The sequence below is a fragment of the Schistocerca nitens genome, chromosome 1 (genome assembly GCF_023898315.1).
Source record: "Schistocerca nitens isolate TAMUIC-IGC-003100 chromosome 1, iqSchNite1.1, whole genome shotgun sequence".
NCBI classification, from domain to species: Eukaryota; Metazoa; Arthropoda; class Insecta; order Orthoptera; family Acrididae; genus Schistocerca; species Schistocerca nitens.
The window spans coordinates 753835384-753847990 of NC_064614.1; the positions used below are offsets into that span (position 1 = coordinate 753835384).

General features: G+C 38.7%; 3 protein-coding genes across 15 annotated transcripts in view; 2 read left to right on the forward strand and 1 right to left on the reverse strand.

Annotated features, from left to right (window-relative positions):
* LOC126260853 (uncharacterized) overlaps window positions 1-678 on the reverse strand; it is a 76721-nt gene extending 76043 nt beyond the window's left edge. The window contains exon 1 of one of the 2 annotated variants that reach the window (XM_049958276.1): window positions 387-678. In XM_049958276.1, coding sequence (XP_049814233.1) covers window positions 387-440 — 54 coding nt within the window. In that variant the 5' untranslated portion in view covers window positions 441-678. The remainder of the gene's footprint in view (window positions 1-386) is intronic. The other variant, XM_049958268.1, reaches the window with a different exon arrangement.
* Window positions 1-12607, forward strand: part of LOC126260869 (phospholipase ABHD3) — a 548197-nt gene that overhangs the window by 462874 nt on the left and 72716 nt on the right. The gene's annotated exons all lie outside the window — the stretch shown is intronic.
* Window positions 926-12607, forward strand: part of LOC126260787 (aspartyl/asparaginyl beta-hydroxylase-like) — a 231451-nt gene continuing 219769 nt past the window's right edge. For 6 of the 12 annotated variants that reach the window (XM_049958127.1, XM_049958155.1, XM_049958144.1 and 3 more), the window contains exon 1: window positions 928-1096. In XM_049958127.1, the coding sequence (XP_049814084.1) occupies window positions 1045-1096 (52 nt within the window). In that variant the 5' untranslated portion in view covers window positions 928-1044. Of the gene's footprint in view, window positions 1097-12607 lie in introns of all 12 variants that reach the window. The other 6 variants (XM_049958200.1, XM_049958209.1, XM_049958217.1 and 3 more) reach the window with 2 other exon arrangements.

The window sequence follows — 12607 nt, forward strand, 5'->3', positions numbered from 1 at the left end:
GATTGTATTGATTTGAACCACAGGAGAAATAAAAACTTGAAATTTTGGGTGCCCATAACTTAGCTCGAAGGAAAAGGACAGACTACTATTAATTTCACCTAGCATAGTAGTTAAGAAATAAAACATTAGAAATATGAACCAGAAAAACTCTGTACAAAGGACGCATAATCATAACCCAAGTGTTTTAATAGGTATTAGATGAGAAAAGGGACAAAACACTTTATCAAAATGTTACGGTCAACAAACTATATAGCCACAAGCTTTTCTAATAGCTGTGCGTTATCTTGCAATTACTTTAACAGATACGGCTCTAGCAATATTTTATTAATTACGCAACATGTATTTAGCACTTAACAGAGCTACGGTTATTACATACTTTCACTCACCAATTGTAAAATGCATATTGTCAGTAGAAAATATCTCCGCGTACAAATTCCCATGACACTAATCAGTCAAATTCGTGAATAAACATCCCCATGCGAAATACTCTCATTTCACCTGTTGCATCCACCCCACACATTATCTTGTCACACAATGGAAATATAAACACAACATTATCCCCCTACAACCTGACTCCTGCTGTCCGTGCATAGATGATCTTTGTTTTAAGTCTTTCTTCCGTTTGCCGATCATGAAAACGTCGTTTGTAAGTTTAAGTGAATACGAATTACTGTAAAAGCTCTAACTGATTACAAAATTGGAAGAAATAGCATTGCAGAAAGAAAGTTACTTGCGATAAATCCAATTTTTGCAAAAAAATGTTTGATAGCAAATTCAAATCTCAATTTTATGTAAACAGACCAATTTAAATGGATTCTGAAATTTATGCACATTCCTCTATTTAATATTAAAGAGCACCAATTGCTATCAGTCGAAGTGTTCATGAAAATGCAGTTTACTATTCGTACAACTATCCTTGCTCTATAAATAGTAATCTTTGGCTACATGCTCGGCGAACGCCAAAAGCGAAAGAAATGACGAAGTGAGGATTGTTGGCATAGTGTTTCAGCCCTAGTGAAACAATTGCGTTAGTAGCAGTTAATAATGTCAGGGGATGTGCAACCAAGGAAGCGGAAGGAGAAAAGAAGAAAAAAAGGTGAGAACGTGCCATCTGGTATCAGCGAGTATGGTGCGATTTAATGAACGGAATTTCGCTTTAATCAGTGGTGACAGATGCTAGTACACCTCAACAACATTTAAAAACTTGCAGCAATACTACTATGCGTTACGAGAGCTATCAGGAGATATGTTGCGCGTCAGAGCAGAGCACGCAGCATGTCCACCGGCATTGTTTTACATGTGCGAGAGACAAGCACATTATGTTGGCTTGCTAAAAATACCTTGAACTTGATAGAATTTCGACACGTGCCGTACTTCTCTGTTTTGTTCAGTACGTAATAGTATGTAATTGACAAAATAGACCAGCTTCATCTGGGAAAAGAGTTTTTTCTGTACCAGATTGATTACTGCCTTAGATGCCGGGGTAGTCTAATGACCCCTCAGCGTCACCACATTGCTTTTGTATTTGCAGCAGCTGAATGTTTTCTAAGTGTACCCGTGTTTTATTGACACTCCAAACGATATTTAATGCATTCGGAATTCCTCAAATCGTTGCAGCTGTTGTCGCCTGTGTGGTTTCTACCTTGTATGTTTCCTTTATATTACTACTGACGCCATCGCGACATAGTTACTTTTCGGCTTATATACTTGGCCGAGTTATGCGGCTACGGGATCATAAACATTTCCCATGTGTTCAATTGATTAGCAAAACTTTTATTATGGGAATTTCCTTTGAAGGGAAGAATTAGTAATCTCGAAATAATCTTCGTCTTTGCTCTTTCTTCTCGCTCACAATTTCGTGAACTGTAGGAAGAAAACCATTCAAAATAACTATTTTATAATGCCATTTCATAAAATTTGATATGAAAGATTGTCCTGAAATTTGTCTGTGCAATATAATGTAATAAATGTTTCTACGAAATTAAATATTTCTGGAACCACAGTAACACTGATTTTTGTTAATCTTAAGATGCTTCACTTTACTGGCCTTGTTGGTCATTATTAATTACCATGTATTATATTACTTTATTGAGAGAGATCATACCTACTGATATTCATAACCTAGAGGAGTTATTGGGCTCATACAACTTACATGAATGTCTTATAAGTCAGATAAACATTTTTTAATTTTCACTGGGGTATAATACATTGGGCTTTTAATATGGAGAAAGTTGTAGTAGTATGTGAGCTATTAATAAACACCTGATTGTGAGGCAATAGAGCTGAGCCAGGCAACCCAGCTCTTCAGCTGGGCCAAGGCTTGGCTACGTTTTACTGTCCTGGTGGAGGGGGGAAAAGATCTATTTTTGCCCTTAACAAAAAGTGGGAAGTATGCTACTTGAAGCAATGTAGGAATTATACTAAAGAAGAAATTCATATTTATTAGCATAGATAAATGTTAATTGTCATGTAACACTTGGCATATATCCAGCTTGTTGGTGCACACAAAAAGTGACCATGGGGTTGGCCTACTTAAATTTCCTGTTCTACACTATGAAGCTATGAAGTGAAGTGTGAATTTAAATGCATATATTGGTACATTTATTTAACTTTGTCATTCATGAATCTCAAGTGCAATTCCATGTAGTTTGGAGAAATGTTTCATAGTAAACAGTGAAAACCTGGTGCCCTGTTTCTTTAAAGGATGAAGCAGAGTGTGTAAAATTTAAAATACTCTCTAGTACGAATAAAAAAATATGGCTGGAAAACCAATGAGAATATGTATAGTTCTTTTCGGTTATGATACACTAACTCTGTAATAAACTACCGTCAGAAATTTCTTTAGAGTTGAGTAATTTGCAAAAATCATCTTGTTATTTTAAAGTTTAGTCTGCTTGGGATTAAGTTTTATATTGTAAATTGTAATGCATTCTATTCTACAGTTTGATAGTATGCTGATATTTATCTAACACAAACAGCTGACGCAGGTTTGATTTGAAAGAATGTGGCTATACCCTTTTGCTTACAGTACATAAGTGTTAGCTGTGTCAGTTGCTATTTCCTTCTAAAAAGTCCTAAATCCAGTCCTTTGTAAATTATGGCTGAACATTTGGGGTGTCACATTGAAGGATGGATGTGGGTCAGCATGTGGTAATATATGGTACACATACACAATGTATCAGATTAATTCTTGAGTGGCAGCACATGAAGTAGTTCATTATGAAGGTATTATTTCTGCTACAGACTTTCCACAGTCAGCTGAAGTTAATGTTCATTTGACTGCGAGGAAAGTTTTTTCCCCTCTGCAATATCTTAACTAATTCTTGAAGAAAATAAATGATTCATAAAAAATTGAAACTAGGAAAAAACATTCGTTTTGTATGTGATAGTTGCGAAGCTGCTGCTGCTGCTTCTGTTTCCATTGCCAGTGATGGTCATAATACAATAGGAGATAGTCAATATGTAATATTTTTATCTTGCCATCTGTACTGTGTTCTATATTGAAGAGAAGAGACAGTTTGCAGAAATTTGCAATTGTAACTTATTTACATTCAATGTAAATGTAAGCATTGTGTATTGATGCACGTGTGTTGTTACATTTTGTAGATTCTTGTCATTTAAGTAAAATAGTACACATGCTCTTTTAATTTTAAGGTAATTTCCCAAAAATCCAAAGTATTTCATAAATTGCATCATTGTCACCCACTTTAGGTTCCTTATCATCTGAATCGCTGATAATGATAGTTATGGTGAGTGTGTTTCTGCGCTGATGTCTTTCGTAAGGTATATATTTTTTTTACATTGGATGTCTTTTCTGCGTGTACATAAACGATATTTTAAGAGGGAAAAAACCACATAATAGGTTACAAAAGTAGCCTAATCAGAAATAAAAAGATCTCTCTCTCATGCGAACGAATGGACGTTGTTTGCACAGTGATAGCCTGGTGGTTTACATTATTCTGGCGGGTCTTCTGTCTATGGCTAGTGGGAAACATGGTACACTCCACTCCACTTTCTACGAATTTTGCATGGAAGTGAATTACAGAGTTGTATGAACGAGTTCCAGAAAAGATAATTGAACATTTTGTCATTGAGAGATATGGTGTTCCTCCATTAACTGTGTGAAAGTTTTTGAAACGGGTTGCCATACCATTATGGTATGTGGTATATTATTTTATCTGAGTATTGTTGTATTGCCTGCTTGTGAGAGCATTACATATGTAAAGATAAAAAAAAAACTCAAACATACTTTGGTGAATATCAGTGATGCTGAGGATCATTGAGTCTCCACTGCCCCAATTTTCCCTTGAGTACTGTCAGCTGCAAACAGCTTTTTTTTCTGCAAACTGCTATTTCTCTAAATGTTAATGGTTTGGTGACCCCAACATGAGTAAGCAAATCCTCATGACTCTCTGACCTTGATTTTATGAATCAATGCATCTTCTGTTATTCATCTTATAAAGATACACAGATCATTGGTATAAATTAGGATAAGGAAAATCTGAACAATTTAATTGTGAACTTGCTGAAGTACTTTTCATAATGTAATTGCATTGGATTTGATATCTCTGAGCATTAATCGCATGGTAGAACAAAATGCATTTTATTGTTTTTTTAAGAGATGGCACACAAACCTTGCAGAGACTTACTGTACATTGCCAGTATTTTGTACAGGTTTCCTCCACACACATATAAAGGCAAATAGAAAATGAAACACTTAGTTGTAGTTGCTACTGGCCAAATGGAAAACAAAGAAATAATTTACTTTAGTAAATATTATTTAACGTAATTAGGTAAACAAGATCACTTGAAGCACTCTAAATGCGTGAATGAAACAGTGTGGTCTTTGGGGGGGGGGGGGGGGGGGGTGTTAAGGGACTCACAGAGCCCTTCTGTCTGTCACAGTCTTGTAAAACTTTCATTTGGTAATTTGGCGTCTCCTCTCAAACATTTTCAGTATTTACAGAATTCTTAATACCTGAAGGTATTTGAAGACATAAAGCTGACAAGTTAAGCCTCCGGGCTGAGGCTACAGAACTGTCACTCTCCTTGAGGAACTTGCTTCTTATATGTGACATGGATACGAGTTTTGTTCCATTCTGCAGCCATGGGACAGAAATTAGTTCTATCTAGATAAGGGATGTTTGTAAATGACAGGCCCAAGAGCAGCGAGGTAGTTTGTGATTCGCGCAAACCAGCATCTGATGGACTTGACTTACAAGTACATAGGTTTTATGCAGGGTCTTATTAGGCCTCCATGTTGGCTATTGGACAGGTGCAGAGTACAATTAAATTTATTAGAATATAATAGGTTATGTCATGTAAGTGGATAGCTTGATGAGACATCCTGTGCAACATTAGTAAATGCATTCTCTCAAAAGTATGCAGAACAAATAGTTCAAATACCTCTCATGATGGAAATATGTTGGATCTAATGGCAACAAATGGACCTGAGCTCTTTGAGGATGTCCACATCGAAGCTGATATTACTGATTGTGATGCAGTTGTGGCAGCAATAATTACCATAGTACAAAGGGCAACTAAAACAAGCCGAAAGATGTATGTGCTCAGTAAACTTGGGGGGGGGGGGACCACAGTGGTGTCATATCTCAATTAGGAACTTGAAACTTTCGGCACAGGGCAGGAGCATGTAGAGGAACTATGGCTCAAGAGTAAAAGAATAGTTGACAATGCACTGGGTAGATACGTACCCAGTAGAATAGTTCCTAATGGGAGGGACCCTCCATAGTATACAGTCGCCATAAAGAAACTTCTAGAGAAACAGAGACCACTAAACAAACCATAGGACTATAGATAGAGCTACTGAATGAAACACGTTAGGCTGTCAAGAGAGCAATGCGTGCAGACTTGAGTGACTGCAGTAGCAGAATATTGTCGAATGATCTTTCACAAAACCCAAAGAAATTCTGATCACATGTAAAGGCTATCAGTGGCATGAAAGTTAGTGTCCTGTGCCTAGCGAATGAGACAGGAACTGAACTGGAGGGTAGCAAAGGAAAAGATGAAATGCTTAACTCTAATTTCAAATGTTCTTTTATAAAGAAAAACCCAGGAAAATTGCCACTATTGAATCCTTGAACCACTGAAAAGATTAGTGAAATTAGTGTTGTTGAGAAACAGCTGAAATTGTTAAAATTTGAGCAAAGCTCCAGGGCCCAGTGGAATCCCTGTCAGATTCTATACTGAATTTGTGGCTGAGTTAGCCCATCTTGTAACTATAATCTATCGTAGATCCCTTAAACAAAAAACTGTGCCCAGTTCTTGGAAAAAAGCACAAGTCACACACATCTACACGAAAGGTAGTAGAAGTAATCCACAAAACTACTGTCAAATATCCTTGACATTGGTTTGTTGTAGAATCTTCGAACATATTCTGAGCTGAAACATAGAGGTGCCTTGAACAGAGTGAGCTCTTCCCAGCCAACCAGCATGTTTTCTAAAAACATCGGTCATGTGAAACATAACTCACACTTTTCTCACATGACATACTGAAAGCTTTGGATCGAGGTAGTCAGGTAGATGCAGTATTTCTTGATATTGGGAGGCATTTGAGTCAGTACCACACTTACGTTGTTTGTCAAAAGTTCTTTCATATGGGGTACCAAGTGAAATTTGTGACTGGATCGAGGATTTTTTGATGGAGAGGACATAGCATGTTATCTTGGATGGAGAGTCATCATCAAATGTAAAATAAACTTCGGGTATGTCCCAGGAAAGAGTGTTGGGATCCTTAGTATTCATGTTGTACATTATTGATGTTGTGGACAATATTAATAGTAACCTCAGACTTCTTGCAGATGATGCATTTGTGTGTAATGAAGTACTATCTGATAGAAGGTGCATAAATACTGTCAAATCTTGATAAGATATCAAAGTGGTGCAGAGATTGGAAACTTGCTTTAAACATTAAGAAATGTAAAATTGTGCACTTCACAAACCGAAAAATACATATTACACTATGACCATAATATTAGTGGGTCACGGTTGGAATTGGCCAACTCAAATACCTTGGTGTAACAGTCTGTAGGGATATTAAATTGAATGATCATAGAGGCTCAGTTGTAGTTAAGACAAATGGTAGACTTTGATTTATTCCTGGAATACTGGGGAAGTACACTCAATCTACAAGGGAGATTGCTTACGATCATTTAGGCAACCAGTTATAGAATATTGCACAAATGTCTGGGACCTGTGCCAGATAGGACTAATGGGGGATATGAACGTTTACAGAGGACAGTATGAATAGTCACTGGTTTGTTGGACATGTGGGAGAGAGTTACAGTGATGCTGAAGAAACTGAACTGGCAGACTGTTGAAGATGGACTATCAAGAGAGATTCTACTATCAGAGCTTCAAGAACCAACTTTAAGTAATGACGGTAGGAATATGCTACAATTCCATGGTAAAATACAAAATAATTAAATGGTTTGTAACCTATCTCAGATTTTCACAAAACTTTGCACATTTGCTTTTACTTATAACATAGGAACTTCTGCAAAATCTTTTTGGTGTCAGACTACAACTTTATTTTATATTGAATTTTAAATGTAGTGATATTTTGATAACTGGGCTCTGCAAGAATGTCAATGCAAAATGGTACTTATTTGCATAAATGCCCATAACTCTGGTGTTTATCAAGCTTTTGATCTGGAATTTTTTTCAGAATTTAAGTAAGGCATATACTTATCAGATATCCAATTCTTGAAGCAGGAAAGCTACAACGAAAATTTTTAGAAAAGCTTAATGTACGTCAATGTTCGATTTCAAAAAAATTGCGAGGTTATGGAAAAATGGTTATATCACATTTCTCCAACTGCCGGCAGCCTGATTTTGGTCTTAAATAATCCCAAAGATTGTAAGCTTTCTAATAAAATAAAAACTTTAATGAGTCTTCTGCTAATTGACACGCGCACCTGAAACCAAAATACATTTTGCTGTGATGGGAAAGGGTCATGTTAAGTAAGTGCATCCACTGTCTGTTTCATTGCCACTGATGGAAGGTTATCAAATTAGTATATTTAAGTATAACCAAATAGCCTGTAAATATAATAGTGGATACTTTTGCAATAATGCATTAGTTTCGCATGAGACAGCGTACAGTGGTGACATCTAGTGGCTCGAAATGATAACTATATTTCGATCGCTTGCTAGCACGTAATACATGCATGAAATGAAGTATGAGATGTGTTGGATTTGGCTCTCATAAGTAAAGTAATGGGCACAATAAGGCATTTAATGAATCTTAAGTTGGGACTCTTGGCATAAAGGAAATATGTTTGCTGCGGAATAAACAATTTTATTCGCCAGAGAACGGAATGTGAGACTATATCACTACTTACAAATGACATCTTACAAAAGTTATCTCATCACACATGCACAATTTTCTGCACTTTGACATTATTTTTCGATGACTGTGATACAGAAGAGTCTTTTATTTTATTTACATATGCTTTAATTACCACTGAAAGGTATTTGTTGACCATTAAGAGGAAACAATTTTTGCAAACACCCTCTACAGCAGCACATTGACTCATCAGTCTATGGACCACTTTGTTTCTATTTCACAAGTGCATTCCAATAAAAATTTGCTAAATGACTCCTGAAAATGCCAGACATTGTATAAGGCAAGAATTCTACACATTCATCGGGAAAAACATTTTGCTTGTTTCATGATAGGTGTCTGGGTCATGATAATTTTGTTCAGTTGATATTAGAGCAATTTTACACTCATTGTGTTCAATTCTACTTATGGCCCAACAAATAAAATAATTATTTGCAGTTTCTTTGTGCAGCATCTACGGCATCTTTAACTCCATCAGTGGCTACATTACAGATAGACTTACTATTCACACAAACTGTGAGGTTCCTCATCTGCAGATCTTTCTGTGTAATAAGAAATGCTGCAACATTGAATTCACAGTTACTAGTTTGTGGAGATAACAAGCTGTTTATCATAACTGTCCTAAGAGCACTGCGAAATTTTGATGCATCCAGGGTAACATTGTTGCCCCTATGGCAAATAAATTTTCAATACAATCCTGTGTCACTCTTCTGGTAAAAAGAAGTTTAAAATTAAACCATTAATTTAATTCTGACCACAAGGACTTTAGAGCAGTGATATTACCAATCCAACCTTGAATCCACTGTGGATTTTTCCATTATTAAGAACAAATAGTCGCTTTAAATTTTCCCGAATTTCCAACAGTTTCTATAAATGTTTAGAATCTCTGCAAAGTGGTTTTGTATACTGTTTGAGATTGCTACATTTTGATAAATTGAAAATGTCAAATAGGCTATCACACATTTCAGTGAAATCAGCTATAACAGCAGCTGAGGGTGGGAAAGACCCAAATCTCACATGTACTCGAATACCACAAGCAACATAGTGGCTTAGTGTTCTCACTGCTAAACACATTCTCATGTGGTGAGAATGGAGGGAGTGTGATGCATAGTTTTGTGAGCTTGGGGGCAAGTCTAGGTACAACTACTCAGTCTTTCTTATAAAATTCTTCAATGTGAGTCCAACTATAGACTTTTCCTTTCCACTGAAAGTCCTATTTCTTGAGATTATTACTCACTGACTTGAGTAAGTGAAGAGCATCACAGAAAAAAATACTACTTTTTCTCCATTCACTTCAATAAATGGATTTTATGACTTAATTGCCAAGAGTTTTCTCATTTTTACATTGTTTATACCTTGATCACAAACTAAAGTTTTAGATATTAGAGCATTATTCTGAATCTGAACCAAAATGTTCTACATCAGTGTCCTCAGAACTTTTGAATAAGTCATTTGTGCTCTGTAAGTCAACAGTGACTTAAGTAACATTTCATCAAATACTACTGGCACAATATTTTTCCTCTGGTTTCATTTTTTCAGCTTTTAGTCGTAACAAATCAAGCAATAAGCTACTGGCTTAATCTCTGAATTGTGCAACTTGCTCCTCAGTGTTCTTGGAGTAGGTAAACAAAATATTCCTGCAAAAACCTGTACAATTTCGGTGAACAGAAATGAAGAACCAAAGCAAAGCTCCTTTCTTGTTCTGTATACCTTCTTCCATTAGGTTTCCAATTTTTCATAATTTCCTGTAGGTTGATATACTTGCCTGCCACATCATGAGAAACATTGCTTTTACCAGTGTTGCACTTCATTGCTTTGCATTTTCAAATACTCAGCTCGGATTCCGGAGCACTAGGTTAGGTTAGGTTAGGTTATGACTCCTTTCTGTCGTGATACTCTTTTCTGTAACATTCTGCACTTTAAAATTAGTGGGAAACATTTTTCGCACTATTTTTCACTTTGGAGATGACACCATCGTCCACTTCAGCTTGAATATCCGCAATTGATTATTGTCTCTCCACTTCCTCTTAGTCTGAAATTACTTTCCTTTCTATCAGTCAAAACTGAAGGAACAGGGCCAGGACAAATACTGAAACGAGGAGAAAAAATGTTATATGTAAGAGTAGTAATGTAACAAATCATTGGGCAGGTATTAAATATAGCCATTTTATTGCTTTACAAGCATTTCTTACCCATGGTTTAGTAAATTCTTGTTCCTGAAATCCTTATCTACAAAATGATCGGAGCATGCTACATGACCCCTATTTAAATGCTCTGGCCCATCTTTTCTAAATATTTTGTCAAGATATGCCCTCCTACTACAAATAACCCACTGTTTACATCTAAAAATAACAAAAGCCAAGTTAGAAATAATAGCCTTCTCAATTATAAGAAATGCAACCAACTCACTGAAAGACATTAGCCTCAAATACAGATGGCCGTACCGTAGGTGCAACCACAACGGAGAGGTATCTGTTGAGAGGCCAGACAAACATCTGGTTCCTGAAGAGGGGCAGCAGCCTTTTTAGTAGTTGCAGGAGCAACAGTCTGGATGATTGACTGATCTGGCCTTGTAACACTAACCAAAACGGTCTTCCTGTGCTGGTACTGTGAACGGCTGAAAGCAAGGGGAAACTACAGCCGTAATTTTTCCCGAGGGCATGCAGCTTTACTGTATGGTTAAATGATGATGGCGTCCTCTTGGGTAAAATATTCCGGATGTAAAATAGTCCCCCATTTGGATCTCCGGGCGGGGACTACTCAAGAGGACGTTCTACGAATCGGAGCGTGGAATGTCAGATCCCTTAATCGGGCAGGTAGGTTAGAAAATTTAAAAAGGGAAATGGATAGGTTAAAGTTAGATATAGTGGGAATTAGTGAAGTTCGGTGGCAGGAGGAACAATACTTTTGCTCAGGTGAATACAGGGTTATAAATGCAAAATCAAATAGGCGTAATGCAGGAGTAGGTTTAATAATGAATAATAAAATTGGAGTGCGGGTAAGCTACTACAAACAGCATAGTGAACGCATTATTGTGGCCAAGATAGATACGAAGCCCATGCCTACCACAGTAGTACAAGTTTATATGCCAACTAGCTCTGCAGATGATGAAGAAATTGATGAAATGTATGACGAGATATGTAGTAACACTGTTCACGTTTACGTCGCTCTCCACTTAGCGTAGACCGGGACTGTGTCCTAGGCATGCCCGATGTTAACTGACTGGGCACGGCCCGTGCTGCCGGAGTTGTTGTTGTTGTTGTTGTTGTTATGCCGGCAGAGGTCGCGTCCGAATTCTCGCGTGCCCTCTGGTGGACGGGACTCTACTTGCGGCAACTACCGTCCATGACGCGCCGTGCCAATGTGCGCCTCCCGCGATCTTTCTGGTGGCTACTGCACTCCTCCTCCTTCGGGGGGTGAAGCCACTGTGATCCACTGCGTCGGAAGATGGAGCGTCGGGCAGGAGCGATGACCTCCACATCCATTGGATGGCCGGAGTCGAGGGGATCTGCCAACCCTCGAGCCGGAACCTTCGAATACGGCTGGAAGTGACCCATACGAAGAGGCCCCCGTCGTCCCACAACCGGAGCCTGGGACAGAACGGGCGACAAGCTGTCGAACTCCGGATCCTGTTCCACCTTGGGAGGGGCAAGACCCAGTGGCGGGGACGAAGGGGATGGGACGACCACAGGTGAACCAGCCTCCTGAGAAACCGAGCCTGCTAGGGGGGCCGGCTCTCGCTGAGGCATCTTGAATGATGGCGATGCCGGTGCTGGAGCTACTGGAGGCTGCCAAGGCTGAGAACCATCGCAGTGTGGCAGAGTCACAGCGGGGAGAGGAGGTAACGTCACTTGTGAAACCAACACAGGCGCCGGTAATGGGGAAGCCGGTGTCCGAGAGGAAGGAGGGTGGGTGCCCGAATGTGGACGTAGCTGATTTTGGTGACGACATACCACCCGGTCCCCCGCCTGCAAGGTATAGAGCCGGCGGCCATTTCGGCGCAGGACCACCGCCGGTATCCAACGTGGATTGCGACCAAACCCACGGGCCCAGACCGACATACCCAGTGGAAAGCCAGGTACTCCGTTTTGTGAAGACTGGCGAGGACCAGGCCGGAGGAGGTGCAGCAGAGTCCTAGGTTGACACCCATGGAGGAGCTCTGCGGGGCTGCGTTCTCCCATTGGTGTGGTCCGGTATGCCGTCAAGAAAAACTTCAATGCTTCCTCGGCAGGAAATTCTTGCACA